The sequence below is a fragment of the Agelaius phoeniceus genome, chromosome 12 (assembly GCF_051311805.1).
Source record: "Agelaius phoeniceus isolate bAgePho1 chromosome 12, bAgePho1.hap1, whole genome shotgun sequence".
Classification (NCBI taxonomy): Eukaryota; Metazoa; Chordata; class Aves; order Passeriformes; family Icteridae; genus Agelaius; species Agelaius phoeniceus.
In genome coordinates, this window is record NC_135276.1 from 3,488,683 (window position 1) to 3,504,884 (window position 16,202).

The 16,202-nt window shown below is 42.1% G+C and overlaps 1 protein-coding gene across 3 annotated transcripts in view; it reads right to left on the bottom strand.

Annotated features, from left to right (window-relative positions):
• Positions 1 to 1,999: 1,999 nt before the first annotated feature.
• CHST8 (carbohydrate sulfotransferase 8) overlaps positions 2,000 to 16,202 on the bottom strand; it is a 216,655-nt gene continuing 202,452 nt past the window's right edge. For 2 of the 3 annotated variants that reach the window (XM_077185107.1, XM_054641009.2), the window contains exons 3-4: positions 6,697 to 6,734; positions 2,000 to 3,419 (exon numbers count right to left, since the gene is read on the bottom strand). In XM_077185107.1, coding sequence (XP_077041222.1) covers positions 2,268 to 3,419; positions 6,697 to 6,734 — 1,190 coding nt within the window. In that variant the 3' untranslated portion in view covers positions 2,000 to 2,267. The remainder of the gene's footprint in view (positions 3,420 to 6,696; positions 6,735 to 16,202) is intronic. The other variant, XM_054641010.2, reaches the window with a different exon arrangement.

Below are 16,202 nucleotides of genomic sequence, written 5' to 3' on the forward strand. Positions count from 1 at the left end.
GCTGTGGAGTGCAACAGGTGCAGCTGGGATTGGGCTCATGTGGTTGTTTCTAATTAATGGCCAGTCACAGTCAGCTGGCTCGGACTCTCTGTCTAAGACACAAACCTTTGTTATTCATTCTCTCTTTTTCTATTCTTAGCCAGCCTTCTGATGAAATCCTTTCTTCTATTCTTTTAGTATAGTTTTAATATAATATATATAATAAAATAATAAATCAGCCTTGTGAAACATGGGGTCAGATCCTCATCTCTCCCCTCATCCTCAGACCCCTGTGAACACCATCACAGGGTGGCTTCACTTAAATTCCTACTGGTGATCTTGGCTATGACTCCTCACAGCCCAATGCAGCCTCCAAGGATTCCCAGCCCTCTCAGGATCTGCTCCAGCTGCACTGGGGGTGATCCCTGTGCCTTGTTGTCCCCTGGCTGTGCCTGCCTGGGCTGGCACTCTGAGCTCAGCCCCAGCTGGACTGGCAGAAACTCTGCTCTGAATGCAAAGGCTGCTCTGCAGCCTTGTGGGCAGACCAACAAGCCTTTGGGTGGGTGGAAAAGTGAGATGGGTGGGGGCTGCTGCAGCAGGAAGGCAGTCATAGAAAGGCAGGAGCAAGGGTAACTGGTTCCATGGAACAGTCTAAGTTCCACATCACTACTCCAGTGCAACCAATTTTTCTCTGAACAAAAATGGAAAATGTGATGTCAGCCTTGACATGTAAATTATTTGTCAGCGATGCTTTTACTTTAAGGTCTTTTGAAACAATTTTTTCCCTATTAAAATTTTTAAACCCCAAAAAAATATACTGGGTGTTTCTGGGGAAACTCTAATGCCAGTTCTTGTGATGCATGAAACTATCCAAATGAGGATGTGAACCTGGAAGCAGATCAGAACAAGCATTGTTCCTTAGCTGTTCACATTTGTGCAGTGCCAGCTGGGGTGGAATGTGGCTGTGAAATACAAACTCCACAAGTCACTGGGGAGTCCAGGTTTGCCATTGTGATGCACTTTGATCCTTGCTCCAGTATGGCCAGTTTAAATATCATGTCAAGTGGATAAATGACATGTAAACAAGGGTTCTGTATACAGAATTTGAGTGAAACTTTACAGAGCTGAGGCTGGCTCAGTTGGTCAGAGCATGGTGCTGATAATGCCAAGGTTGGGGGTTTGATTCCTGTATGAGCCATTCACCTGAGAGTTTGCCTTAAGAATTCTTGTGGGTCACATCCAAATCAGAATATTCTGTGATTAGAGACAATAATCGTATTTTATTCTCACAAGACACCCTGGTAGAGATGAGCAAGTCCTCTCAAGCACAGAAATTGAACTAAAACACCTGGGATATTTTTTGCATGTTAAGTCAGATATAATTGTTACTAAAATAAGCAAGTGCAAATTGTTTGCAGCAATGAAAAGAACTACCCTGTTGGGCAGGAAGTGGCATTTATTCTTGCTTGTTATTATGATGGAAAGATTTGATATTCCTGGTGACTACAAAGATTAAACCAGAGATTTATGTTAATGCAAAGGATTAAAAGAATTTTAATAACACTTATAAAGATGCAAATGTTCTCCTGCATTTTATCTTTTTGCAGATGAACGTGCCATAAGGGAAATATTGAAGGGGGAGAACACATCCTCACTCTGAATTGCAACATCTGGTTTAATACTGCTCTCACATGGTCATTAAGTATTAGTTGTTTTCACCAGTGTGTTTATGAACAGTGTGAGTTTGATTGGACTTTTTCTCCCTGACTAACTTAAGAATGTCAGGAATCAGTGATCAACATCCACCTTCAACACATGGGGCCTGTGAATGGCTTCATGCCTTGCACATTTCAACAAACTGTAAATATTGCTCAGTGTATTTACCTTCTTGCTAATCCATCACTTAAAGAATGATTTTCTGAACAGTAAAGGGCTTGAAATACTGGCTGCACTTTAGAATTGCCAGCTGTGCTCCCCTCATTTCAAACACCCCCAAGTGCAAACACAGGCCACACCAGCCTGGAAAATTCTGTGCTTTATTTGGGGACCCTGACATATGATACATATATGTACATACATTTCATGTAGAGAAATTATAGAAAAAAATATGATTTGAAAAAGGAGGCAATTAAGGTGAAGGTGTAAACATCTGTTTATATTCTGGTTTGTGTTTTTTCCCTGCTCTTCAACCACTTGTTTGCTAACAGGTAAATATATATAAACAGATGTCACCTGGATTTGTCACACAATTCAACTGATGCGACTGTGGAAATATCCAGGCCCTCAAATTAATATAAATCTTCAAAAGGTTTGGAGTAGTTGAACATCAAGTAATCCATATAGTAAAAGTCATAGCTTTGTTGTCGTTGAGAAGGAGAAAGCTGTGCAAAATACTGTTGTGTAATTTTAGTGGTAGTTCTTTCTTCATTGGAGTGACGATCTTTGAACTTGGGGAAAGTTAAATTTTGTGGAGCACCAATCAAGTGCAAGAAAAAGTTTGCATCTTCTTCCATACTTTCAAATTTCCCAACGAAGTCGTAGTCTATTAAACAGGGGCTGCAAAGCCTGTTGACATGATCCCAGTGTATATCCATCCCCACTGGCCTGTGTACATCCAGCAGGTACTGAATGAACTCTTTAAACTTGACTCCAGAGCCTGTCCTTAGAGCTTCTTTGGTGGCATTGACACGGTACCTGGAGATGATGGCTTTCCCAAAGACAGGGTGGTAGTAATTGTTTGGGTGTTCAAACTTGTCCCGAAATGCAGACACCAGCTTTTCAAAGGGCTCACGAATAAAGAGCATTTTTGTGTAGGTGCTGAGCCTGTGGTAAATGCCTTTGTGGTCAAAGCCATCCAGCCTTTTCAGGTAGTTCCCATAGTGCACGGTGTTGTGCTGGATGTCCTTTGTGGAGGAGGCCAGCCCGTTGAGCACCATCAGCACCCGCTTCCAGTTAGAGCAGCCAGCTTTTGGCACTTCACAGTACAAAACCCTGTATTTATCCTCTACAAATATCCTAGACACGTGGTAAGGAGTGATTATTCTTCTGTTGTTACTCTTGTATTTTGAACAAGTTTCCCTCATAATCCGCTTCCTTTCTCCTTGGATCTGATAGAGACTTTTCCACTTGCTGTTGTTTCTATCCTCATATTTAAGTGTGGGCAGGTTGAGAATGGAGCTGTTCATGGAAATCAGAATTGGGCTCTTTTTAATTATAAACCTCCTCCTGCGTTTATGGAGCTTGATGGAATTAATTTCTTCACCTTTCTGTTGATCTTTCATGGCAAACACGATGCTGCTTTGCCTTCTGTCGGCGCTCTGAAGCTTGGTGGGCACACTTGCAGATGGCTCTAATGAATTGCTCTGCTTAACTGTTGCTGCTCTGTCTGCAGTATTTTTTCTTAATCTTCTATCCTGGTTATTGCTGGAAACACAGTCCTGCTGAGGAAAAACAGATTACAGATATTAGTAAATGAGAGATTGTCACTACTTACAGCTTGCACCACTTCACGTGGATCTTTGGTAACTTTTAGAACTGTACAATAAAATGTGTTTTCATGAGCCTTCAGCACTGCACTCTGGCTCTTCTCTTGTCCCCTTGTTCTGTGCTTACATGGAACTCAAAGGCAGAGATGACCCTGATCTAAATTTCCAGTAAATTCTAGTTCCTATTTGGATTTGCGTGTATTACTGTATTTTAGGTGTAGGTATTTAGGACATTGACAGATACTTTTGTCTTAGATGTTGAAATTTCTACAAAATGTGTCTGAGTATTTTGAGGACTTGCTTAATTATTCCAGAGCGCCCCTGATGTCACACAAACTGAAGGGTTTGTTTGTTTGGGCTGTGTGCTTCCCACCACCACCCCCCCATCAGTAATTGATCTTTGCAGTGAGGGCAGATTGGCACAGAGGGGAAGGGGGAAGGGAGGGGGGTTTGTAGAGTTTGCAAGGTGGAGTGAGATGGAAGTGTGGGCAGAGGGAAACAGTAGGGTGCCAGTGAAAATGCAGAGGTTTGGCACACAAGAAGTGGTTTTGGGGAGGGCAGCATGAAGGGCACCCCAAAGGGAGGCTGGATGAGCTGAGCCTGGGGGCAGAGCAATGGACTCAGTGAGCAGAGAGAGGTGGAATGAAGCTGGGGCTGGGATGAGCTCAGCAAAAGCTGAGTAAGCAAAGCAGGTCTGGGGGTGAGGCTTGTGGGACTTGCTCCTTTTCATTGAGGGATCTCTCTGTTAATACTCCCTGCATACTGCCCAAGTGTGCTCCAGCACTTCTGCTTTTCCAGGTAGCTCAATTAAATCCTGTCTATGCCTCTAAGATTACAATTATGTTCTGGTCACTGTTTAGCTATGTGTCATCCCCATTTTGAGGTCACCTGGATCAGAGTAGCATATAAACTACCATGGAGATTTCAACAGAGGAGCAGATGTAGTTGTAGAATGTTTATTGCTGACCCAAAAAGCTTAGGTAGAGGGCTTACAGTTTTAAATTTAAATTTTTGATTTTCAGTGTTTCCCCAATAGTATTTAAAACTGGCTTAAAAATAAGATACTGTGTGGATTTTAAGGTGTACAGTTGGGGATTAGAAGGGTTGTGCTCTTTCAGGGTGCTCTTTAAGATTAAATCTTAATCAATTTTACAAGTCTTTGTTGTCTGAAAAAAAGCAATGCAATAGGTGACAAACTTGTCCTGTCATGGAGGTTTTATCTCGTCCCATTCTTGTTAAAGGTCAGAGAATAAAAAAGTCTCAGAAAAGAGATTCAGGATTCATTACAAAAGACATTGGTGACAAAAAACCAAAAAAATCAAATTGTATTTTGGAGGTGACTTGCTTATATTGATAATTACCATACAAAACTTGAACACAAGAGATCAGTATTAAACACAAGTTTTAGGACACTTGCAGAATTCAGGTTGGATGCTCTGGTAGTGAAGGTGGTGTGCAGCCTGGGAAACCAACTGATAATTTGTTATGCAAAACACTATTCAGTATTGGGAGCGATTGTTCCTCACCTTCAGAGGTTGTTTCTGTTGTCAGAAATGTGTTTGTCTTTGTAAATACCAGATGTATTTCTAAACATTACCCTTTACAAGACTGGCTGGAATTCAATCCCATTTACTCATGACATGGCTGATATTTAAAGGTTAGCAGATTCAGGCTTCCTGGAATTCTGCACCCTTAATGATGCTGATGATGACCCTGGAGCTTTTGGGCAACCTGAATGCAGTGCAGTCAGTGCAAGCCTGGATGCAGTGGGCTGGAGCTGTCAGTGAGAGCCTGAATGAGGGATGTGGGACCCCAGGGGCTCTCCAAAATGCAGTTTATTGTATCCAAGAGGTTACAGCAGCCCAGGGTGGTGGGTGACAGAGCTGTGCCCACAGCTGTCAGCTCCAGCTGCAGCCAGGCCTGGACACCCTTTGGTTTTGGTTACAATGCATTATATACTGTTCTTTTGGTTCCATTGCATTATAGACCTTTCTTTTGGTTACAATGCATTCTAGACTTTTCTTTTGGTTCCAATGCATTCTATACTTTTCTTTTGGTCACAATGCATTCTATACTTTTCTTTTGGTTACAATGCATTATATACTTTTCTTTTGGCTACAATGCATTATAGACTTTTCTTTTGGTTCCATTGCATTCTATACTTTGCTGAGCATCTTCATACAGTAGAACCAATCTATACCTTAACTATTATCTATAGCCTATCATAACTACTATAATTACCATATTCATGTTACTGTTCTCCAATCACTCAAAGTCAGTACATTACAGTTTAAGCCAGAAGTTGTTTTTCAGTTTTCTTGCAGTGGAAAATTCTGAGACCTTTTTTCTACTTGCAACTTTGCTGCCTTGTTTGCCTGTGCTCTCTTTCTGCTTGGTAAAAATATCTTCTTGTTTGGGGTAAAAACATCTTCTTGTTTGGGGTGGGTTTATCCTTTGCTCTAAGCCATAAAACCCCTTCTAACTAACACACCCTTTTCCTCCTTGGTTATCCAGTGAGACTGGCTCAGCAATTCTTTTCTTCTATATCAAAACTTGCTTTAATTTCTATTCCTTCTTCAGATTCTACATTTAAAAATCTTTTTGCTAAGCACCCATATCTGTGAGACTTTCTTGTCAAACTTTCCTCCTTCCCAACAGCTGTCAATCCCTGTCACCTGCCCGAGCAGGCGATGGCAGCTGGGCACATCTGGGCAGGGCTGGGCAGGGCTGGGCACATCTGGGCAGGGCTGGGCACATCTGGGCACATCTGGGCAGGGCTGGGCACATCTGGGCACGGCTGCTCCTTGGCACGCTTTGCTCTCGTCCTTGCTGGAGGCAGCCCCACGCAGCCTGGCTGCCACTAGATGGGGGAATTTCACCAGAATTTTCTTGAGCCTGTTCTTAAGTACCTCTCAAGGCATTCATTTGATCAGTGAGATTTCATACAGAATATTAATATATGCAAAGTTTACAGTATCTTTTAGCAATATCCAGTCTAGGAAAAAAACTCATAAAACTGAAGTTGCATAGCTGATCAAATTCCTATTTTAAGAGGGAAATTTGCATTTTCATGTTTTGATGCATCTTTCCTTTTCAGTGCTTTTAAGTTTTTGATGCATCTTTCCTTTTCAGTGCTTCATCTCCGTGTAGTGGCTTTATCTGAGCCATCTCTATCTGTACTCCATACTCAGAATATGGGTACAATTTTCTTTATGTACTTCTGAAAACTTACTTTTTTTGGTTGCTGGAATCCCATGTTATATTTTATCCCTAAACAAAGAAAGAAAGTAAAGTAATTATTTAGAAATAAAAAAACATTAGTTTCTTCTCTTCTAGACTGATACAGCCAGTGTTGTTAACACAATGACAAATAGACCAATGGTGAATCATAATTAATGTATATTTCATAGCAACAATATACCTTGAAAGGCCTCTTCATGTATAGATGTCATAAAAATTGTGAAATGGAGTGAAAGACTCTGTGACTTTCACCCTTTTACAGATGGGGAAACTGAGATGAACAAAACTGGAACAGAAGTGATTGCTTAACCTCAGTTTAAAGGCCAGTAGCAGAACAAGAATCAGCTGAAGGTTGTGATTCCAGGTTAGAGATCTAAAACAAAACCAAAACCAAGCTGTCCTTTGTGTATTTACCCAAACCTCTATGGCTTGTACTCTGGAACCTCTGATAGGGCAGAATTAATCCTAATCACAGCTTGCATGAGTACTCTGCTGTCAAGAGAACACACTGAGGAGTTATGTGTGAGGTAATATTTGCACACTTTTGGAGAAGCAAACAACACAGAATCTTATTTTCTCTAATCTTCTGACTTCTACAGTGATATTTACCTGAAAATAGAATAATAAAGATGTGAAAATCCAAGTTGGCAGCTTTAGCTGATGTGTAGGGTTTCTCTCATGACCATAACCTTTGTTAGGTATAACTTAATAATGCAGAAATGGATAATGGAAACACTACTGAATTTTGACATTTCTTTGGGGCTTTTCAACTGCTAGAGCTGTTGTCATCACTGTCAATGTTGCTTGAAGCCTTCAGTTCAATAAGTCTGCATGATGAATCCACAGCCTTTTGGACAAGGACAATTACAGCTAAAGGTCTTGCACAGCATTAAGTGAAAGCTCTGTCAGCCCCCATCAGGCTGATTTTCATAGTGCCAGGAAAGCTCTCAGGAACCCCTTGCATGATAATTCACATTGTGACCTGCTGCAGGGAAGGTAGCAAGTCCAGCCTAGATGATCAGTCATGCTTTAGTTTTGAAATCAGATCTACAAACTGATATTTGTGGTGGAGTCTAAATGAAATTGCTCTGATTATTTCTGTGCTCCAGGAGCTCCTTTAAGGGTGCTCATGATGCCTTTGGCTATTTTTGAGCTTTAACTCCACTCCTGCAATTTGTCAGCAATGAACTCAAGGTTGTGTGGGACATTGTGATCCTGTGCCTATTACAAGTAGAGAGCATATTGTTTTTACTTCATCAGAAATAAACTCTAGACACCTTACAGAAGGAGTCTTAAGGCTTCTCCTAGCTGCTTCTCAAAAATGTTTAGCTGCAAATTAAAGTCAGAAAGTGTCTATTAAAGAGAAAGAGAGCTTGTCTGCAGCATTCCTGTGTGGGTTCTGGAGACCTGAGGCTGATTCTGCTGCACCAGGCTTTAGGAGATGCTCCTGAGCTGTTCTCCAGTTCCTGTTGTGATCAGTAAAAAACCACATTTATTCTACTGCTGTGTAATGTGCTACACAGCAAGGCAGGGCAGGAACCTGCTGTCCAAAAACCCAGCAAAACCTGAGCAGCAGCACTTTGAAACAACTGAACTAAAGCATGCTGACCTGTTTATACCATGAAAATGTTGTATTTGTCAGTAAATGTAACTGCTGCTTTTTTGCTAACCCTAAGGGCCTAATTTGAAGCTGTTTGAGCTGCTTGGCCTTTACTCTAAGGCATCATTAATACTGATACTTGGAGTAGTTACTTATAAGATGAGGAAGATGTGTTCCCTTCCCAAAAGTATTTTGAGCTTTTTACTTTTGAAAACTTAAATAGGTGAGGAAAGTCTTTTGGTCACTTATCAAAAAAACTGAGGAAGTACTTCAGATGGAATCAGTTACAAATACTGAGCATTTGTTGGCTCCAAATTATAATGTAACTTAGGGTTAGAGTCCCTCAGTTGTGATTGTTTGTTCTGACTTAAAGCAAGCTCTGGTACCTTGCAGCAAACCCACTCACTTTGTGTAATTACCTCTTAAATTTGGTGCCATGACTGATAATTATTAATAAAATCCCACAGTAGTGCAAAGAGCAGGTATGAGACCTAACTATTTTGTGGTTAATTATGATTGTGTTCTCATAGTGGTGTTTAATAAAGATAACTTATTTGAGAGATTAATAATTTGTACTGATATGCTTTGCTTTGAAAAATGAAAACTAAATGCTAGGAGGAGATGAGTAACCATTTAAAAATGGTTATTCATTTACTGGCTTTAAGATGTAATCAGAACAATAATTCCTGCTTAATATAAATGTTTGGTGAAGCACTTGCCAATCTCTTTGATGTTTTCTGAATTTGTGACATCTAAATTTGGCTTCTTTTAGTTGTCTTTCTCATGATACAGTCTGTCACTTCAGATTTAAATCTACATGATAAAAACCTCTTAAGTGCAGTGAAGTCAGGGAAGTTATATTACACAAATCTATTACACTAATCAAAATCTAAATTTATTGTTATGCTACACCTTTACAATCCATATTTTTCCCAGGTCTTTGACATTATTGCCAAAAGGGTAATATTTTTGGTCATAAATAAAGCATGGTGTCTGGTGCAGGCAGTTGAAGGCAGTGATCAATAACTCTCAGGTGCCAGGTGTGATGATGGCAAACATCTCACAGTGCCCAAACCCAGAGGAGCAGCAGGGACACACTCATTCTCTAATTACAGATTGCTTCTGTTGGTTTTCATGGTGTTCTTTCCTCTCCCACTTGTGGGACCATGATTTTCCAGGCTTGAGCCTGGCCTGTGTTTTATCCACACAGTGAAATCCACTGTGAGCTCTTCTTTATTTTCTTTTCCAAAGGCTACTAGCAACACAATAAAATGGCTTTCATCTTCCTTGTGTAATACTGTATAGTTTTACCATTCTGCCTTCTCCTCTGTCTCTGCTTCAAGACCTCATTTTGGTTTGCCTCTGGTGTTTTGCTCTGGCTTGAGACTCAACTACAGCTGAAGTATTTTTTAATAAAAATGATAACTTCAAGTCTGCATCTGCAGCTCATCCCTTACAGGGCTTCAGTGCACAGAGTGCTCTTGTTTGCTTCACCCAAACAGATTTGTGACATTTACTCTGGAATGGATGTTATGGCATTTCAGGAACATCTGTGTCAAGTGTCCCATCCACATATGCCCCAGTCTTAGGTCTTTTCTCAGAGACTGCAATGTGTACTTAATTGCAGAATGATTAATACAGTAGTACTCAGAATTCTGATAAACATGAAAACAATTTAGCTGGAAGAAGATTTTCCCAAAAATACTGGTCAGAAAATCAAGATAGATTTTTTCCTTTTTTTTTTTTTAATAATTTCAATTTAACTCAGCTTCTACAGTATAAAAGACCTGCCCATATCTGATCCTAACTTACTCTGGTGTCCAGTTGCTTGCCTCTTTGAATTAAATTACTCAGTAAAGAAATTTAGTTAAAGATTGCTACTATAATAAATTATTTGGTTTTACATCTATATAAAATATAGATGTAGTATACACATCTGGAATACTGTTGAAATATATAAACCTCTAAAATAAAAGCATTTTCTGCAAAAATTAAGGCCTAATTAGAACAGATTTTATATGTGTGCCTGTTTTAACTATGTGCTATAAATCCTTTTTCTAACATAAACTTACCATTTCATTTGGAAAAATGCCTTCAAAAGTTCCATCTAAGCTACACACAACATCTCATTTTAATACAGATGGAATTAATGAGGCCAAGTAAAGAAGGCTTAGCAAAGCAGCAGCACATCTTGAATTGTACATCAGGAAAGAAGCCAATCTGTGCAGAGAATCTAAATAATCTGATATTTAAATATAAATATAAAAAATCGAAATATCTAAATAATCTGATCCCTCTGAGCCTCAGGGAGGCTGCAGGTGTGTGATGGCAAACTCTGCCTGTGGGTGCTGGGGTAAATGATCAGTCCAGCCCTTGGCAGACAGGTTTGGTGCTGATTTCCTCTGCACTGGGGGAAATGTGGAATGTTTCTGGAGCAGTCTTCAAACCAGGCCTTTGCAGCTCTAAGTAGTTAATCTTGGCTCTTTGAGGAAAGAGCTTCTTTTTTTCCCCCTATTTTTGGAAGACATCAGAAATTTTCCAAGCTGCTGAGGTATGGGGTTTTTTAGTCTCTTTGAGCTTTCTTTCATGTGTGAGATCCTTTGTAACTCAGGTAACACATTTGTCCTGAATTCTGAGCTTTTTGTTTAAATCCCACCATTGTCAAGCAGACAACTTCTAATAGTTCAAATATTATTTGAGGAATTTTGAACTCTGACTGATGGCTTGTTCTTAAGCAGTTGTTGTGGTGAAGTAGAACACTTCCCAAAAGGAGAGGCTCATTTTCCAGCACAGGTGCTGGTGTTGTGCTAACATTCCATTACTTTCCATCACTCTTGTGCTTTTCTGTCCAAGCCAGCTTCAGAGGTGCAGACATTGGATCTAGGGGAAACTGTGGCAATTCTAGGTGAAAATGTGGCAATTCTAGGTGAAAATGTGGCATTTCTAGGTGAAAATGTGGCATTTCTAGGTGAAAATGTGGCAATTCTAGGTGAAACTGTGGTGGTATTTCTAGGTGACACTGTGGTGGCATTTCTAGGTGAACCTGTGGCATTTCTAGGTGAAACTGTGGTGTCATTTCCAAAGCAGGGGATCTGGGGTTCCTGCATCCCACAGGCAGCATGCAATGAACCCCTGTGCTGCTGCATTTGTGTCAGGGGGTGCTCAGGATGGTAGCAGCTTGTGTGCACTTCACTTGATTAAAACACCATTACTCTGGCTTTTTGGAACTGAAATGACTTTCCATCTTAATGAAGCAAGGGAGTCTCTGGACAGAAGTACTGTATGCAGGGAAAGCAATGCAATTCTGAAGGGCATAGCCTGGAAATAATTAAAAACATTCAGTTCATCCATCAGTTTGAACAAGAAAAAATTACAAATCGGGGAGCCAAAGCAGAGATCAGTACACACATTAAGTGACTTTTAATATTTGCCTCTTGAGGACTTTCATCCTGTCAAAGAAGTTGGTATTCCCAGTTGATTTATGCACCAGTAGCTGATCCCTGTGCTGGAACAGGAAACCTGCACAGAGCTGTTCTGAAGCACAGTCCTGCCATGGTGTCACTGCTTCCTGATCCCCCATGAACTCCCTCATAGCCAAGGTGCTGTGTCCCCCTTGGCAGCTTAATTTAGGCCATCCTTCCCACATGACTGGCCTTCCTTTCCCAGGAGGGGAATCTTGGAGTAAAGATCAGGTGTGCAGCTGGGTACCCATTGTTTGGAGATACAGCTCCCACCTGAGGATGGTGTTCATGCTTACACAGCGTTTCTCAGACAAAATACCCAGATTATCTTCCTGCTGTTGTTTCCCTGTCTTGTTTGACACTGACCAAATTCCAGGCATCCACAAAGTCACTCACTTATGGAGAGGAGAGGGGAAAAGATAACTGAAAGGTTCATGAGTTGATATCAGGAGGGGAGAAAAGAGTCCAAGGGCAAAAAAGGCTAAATTTAGAGATGCAAAGTAAATTTCATTACCAACAAAGTGAGAGGAGGATTATGAGAATTAAAATAAGCCCTTAAAAACACCTTTACTCCCCTACCAACAGCTCAGGGAGACAGGGCAGGGCGTTTGGCCAGTTCATCACCAGAGATTTCCACTGCTCAGGGAGAGGAGTCCTTCCCCTGTGAGGCTGTGGGGTCCCACCCACGGGAGACAATTCTCTGAGAACTTCTCCAGCTTGGCTCCATCTCATGAGCTGCAGCTCCCAGTGCCCAGTGCCCTGAGTCCCTCCCAGGGGCACAGCCCTCCCAAACCTTCTGGGATGGGTCTGTCTGTCTGTCCAGGGCTGCAGTGTCCAAGGACAGGCTGCTCCAGCCTGGAACAGGGCCCCTCTGTCCCCTGGGTCTGCCACTGGCTCCCAGCCTCACCCAGGGGTGCCCTGCTCTGGTGTGGGCACCTCCCCAGGGCTGGGGGTGGATCTCTGCATCCCCATGGATCCCCAGGGCTGGGGGTGGATCTCTGCATCCCCATGGATCCCCAGGGCTGGGGGTGGATCTCTGCATCCCCATGGATCCCCATTCCCTGGGGTGGATCTCTGCATCCCCCATGGATCCCCATTCCCTGGGGGTGGATCTCTGCATCCCCATGGATCCCCATTCCCTGGGGGTGGATCTCTGCATCCCCATGGATCCCCAGGGCTGTGGGTGGATCTCTGCATCCCCATGGATCCCCATTCCCTGGGGGTGGATCTCTGCATCCCCATGGATCCCCAGGGCAGCAGGGCACAGCTGTCTCACCATGTTCTCACCAGGGTCTGCAGAGGAACCCCAGCTCTGTCCCCAGAGCCCTCCTGTCCCTCCTTCCCCACTGCCCCTGGTGTCTCCAGGTTGTTTCTCTCACATGTTGTCACCTCCTCCTCTTCTCTAGCTAGAATTAACAGTGCCCCCCTTTGTTCTGATTTTCTTTTCAAACATGTTTTCCCAGAGGCATTCCCATCATTTCCATTGGCCCTGGCCAGCAGCAGGTCCATGTTCAGAGCCCTCAGGGGCTGGATCTGCTGGATATGGTGGGAGCTTCCAGCAGCTTCTCCCTGAATCTCCTCTGTGCCCCCCCTGCTACCAAGAGCCAGGCCATGCAAAACCAGCACAGCCCCTCATAAAGGCTCTGTACCTCCTGCCTGTTTGCTGTGCCTATTTTGTGTTGTGTACTAGTCAGAAATACCATCTCTTGAAGCTGCTGTTTATTTTTTTATTATTCTAAAAACAGCCTCATGAGAAATAATTGTTTTGATATGGGTTGCCTCTCGAATTTTTTATTTGTAAAAGTGAAAGCAGGAGAGAAGCAGAAACAGAAACAGTAGCATTTTAAAGAAATAAATTCCTTTTGAATCAAAACTCAAATAAAGTGTTGCTGTGTCATTCTGGTAAGTCCCACTACCTACACAGCTGACATTGGTAGCTGAGTATTGTCTGAATCTGTGGTGTTACTTTTGTCCAGAAAATGATACATTTGCACCCAGAGTTTGCAGTGGGGCTGTGAATTGTCCTCTGCTCTGTTGGTGAGATTGGAAGTTGATTGAGAAACAGACTCAGACTCTTTTATTAACTGGGATTTGGAAACCCTGGTACTTCTTTGACTTGCAACATACTAAGAGAACAGACATATAAACTCTATGAGAATAACACATAATATTGTGCTTTTTCAGAATGGTCTTATATTCTAATATAAACTGAATCCATCTTCTTGACTAAATAATGATGGAACTTAGGCTTGCTCTGTTTCCATGATACCCAATAAAGGAAGGGGCATGGCACATTTATATTGGAGGCTTAATTGAAAGAATAGGAGGAGCTGTTTGTGAATTCATGATGAGGAAGGTACAACCACTTGTTTACTTTGTCTCCTTTGCTATCTAGCCATACTAATTGGAACTTGCCATTTTCTGACTTAATTTATATTCGATAAGAATTCTATAAAGAAAACAGAAAAGTCAGGTCTGTATTATTGCATTCCCCATTCCTTCTTTGGACCTATCCCTGGGAATACTGTTAATTAACATCATTAGCTTTCAGGCACTGTCAGCAGTTACTTGCAATTTCTACTTAATACCTTTCAGTTATTCTTCATTCTCATATTTAATATTTGCATATTGCCTTCGTAGCATGACTTTGGCAAGGACATACACTTTCCCAGATTTATTAAAAAGTAAAAGCTAAAGTTTAAAATCTAGCACTGCATTTATATTTAGTAGCCTGTAGAACTATTCAGGTAACCAGAGGAATTTCAATGAATTTCAGGCAAGCATTTAATGTAATTTGACTTCATGTAGCTCCTTAGAAGAGCTCATCCAGAACCCAGAAATGTTTCCAGACATTGTGCAAGTCAGACATGAAAGCTTCACTGGTCTTTCTATTGGAGGGGAGACAAAATAATACAGGTGGAATTTTGGACTCCTTTCATGTCACTCTGCAGGGATGTTTCTTTGGGAAAGAAAGCACAAATGGAAAGAGAGAAGGCTGCAGGCAAAATTGAAAAAGTAGATCTACACAGGCATGCCTCTGAGTGCTGAAGCTCACTGCTTTGATAGATTGACTGGAGATCAAAAAGCACAGATGTGTATCCAAATGGTGCATATTATTATGTTACCATCAATTAACTGGAACTGATAGAGGTTCCCTTTCTCCTGTCCTCACAGCTGATTATTGACAAGACTTCTTAGTATAAGAGATCAATAGGGAACATTAAAAAAAAAGTTTAACACCTGCAACAGCTACAAAACCTGCTGCAGACAGGGTGATAATTGGACAGATTTGGATTCATGCCCTGTGAGAAAGAAGCAGTTCTTGGGAAGCTCAGAGTCAGGGGTTGAGCTCCTTGCCAGGCTCTTTATTCCTGAGCACTGGAAGGGCAGTGGGGCTTTGCTGTTTGTCATTTCTCACTGGATCTACTCTTTGTGGAAGGCTTTCTGTTTCTTATTAAGGAGCTCACTTGCACTCCTTCAGCCAGATTTTCATGACTGATGGGTAGAACAACATGGGTGCATTAGAATAATGTCTCGAATTGACTTTCCTTTCAGTAGGACTTTGGGAGAAATGGTTCTGCTCCAAAACTGAGTGCTGACTACTTCCAGGATGCAGGTGGCATTAGATGGTTCCTAGGGACTTGACCTGAGGTGCAACCAGGTAGGAGGAGTCAAAGTGCCAGTGTTGAGTTTTAGTAAGCTCAATACTTTTTAAAGGTATGGGGAAGCCATTAAAAAAAAATGTTCCAAACCTTTTGGAATTCACAATTTCTCCATCAATAAAATGGCAGTTTGATTTTCATGGTTTCTCCTTAGCCATGCAAAGTTCAATGAAAATTGGCAGTGGAACACCTGGAAAGTCTAAAATGGACACACCTCACTGAGGACACAATGCTTCATGTGGCGTGTGCCTGAGAGGTTCAGGTGCTTCCAGGACATAAGGATTGATCTAAACAAAGCTTTATGTCATGTGAACATTGAAAGACAATTTAGCAGCACTGGGATTTGGAGGACATTTGTTCTATTAACTTCAGCCCACAGCTCTTATCATGACAAACTGGATATCCCAGACTCTGATGCATTTGCAGCTTGGTTCTGGCATTGGAGGGAGGCCTTTGGTGCCTCTCTCCCTGTGCACTTCCTAGCACTGCTCTTGTCTCCATCCTCCCCCAGCTGGCTGCCCATACCCAGAGTCAGGGAGCACAGGGAGCTGCTGCAGGGACAGCTTTCACCTACCCACGTGGCCATCTCCTCACTCTCCTGCTCCCTGCCAGGTCACTGCCCTTCATCCCCTCCTCTGCACTGCTCACAGCTGGGATCTGGCAGAAGAGTAAAGGAGCTGCTGCAGCAGTGGTGTGGCAGGGCACCTCAGGAACATGGGGAGAGAAAAACCAGCCTCCTGTGGGGACTGGTGACTGTTCTGTCCATCTGCACACC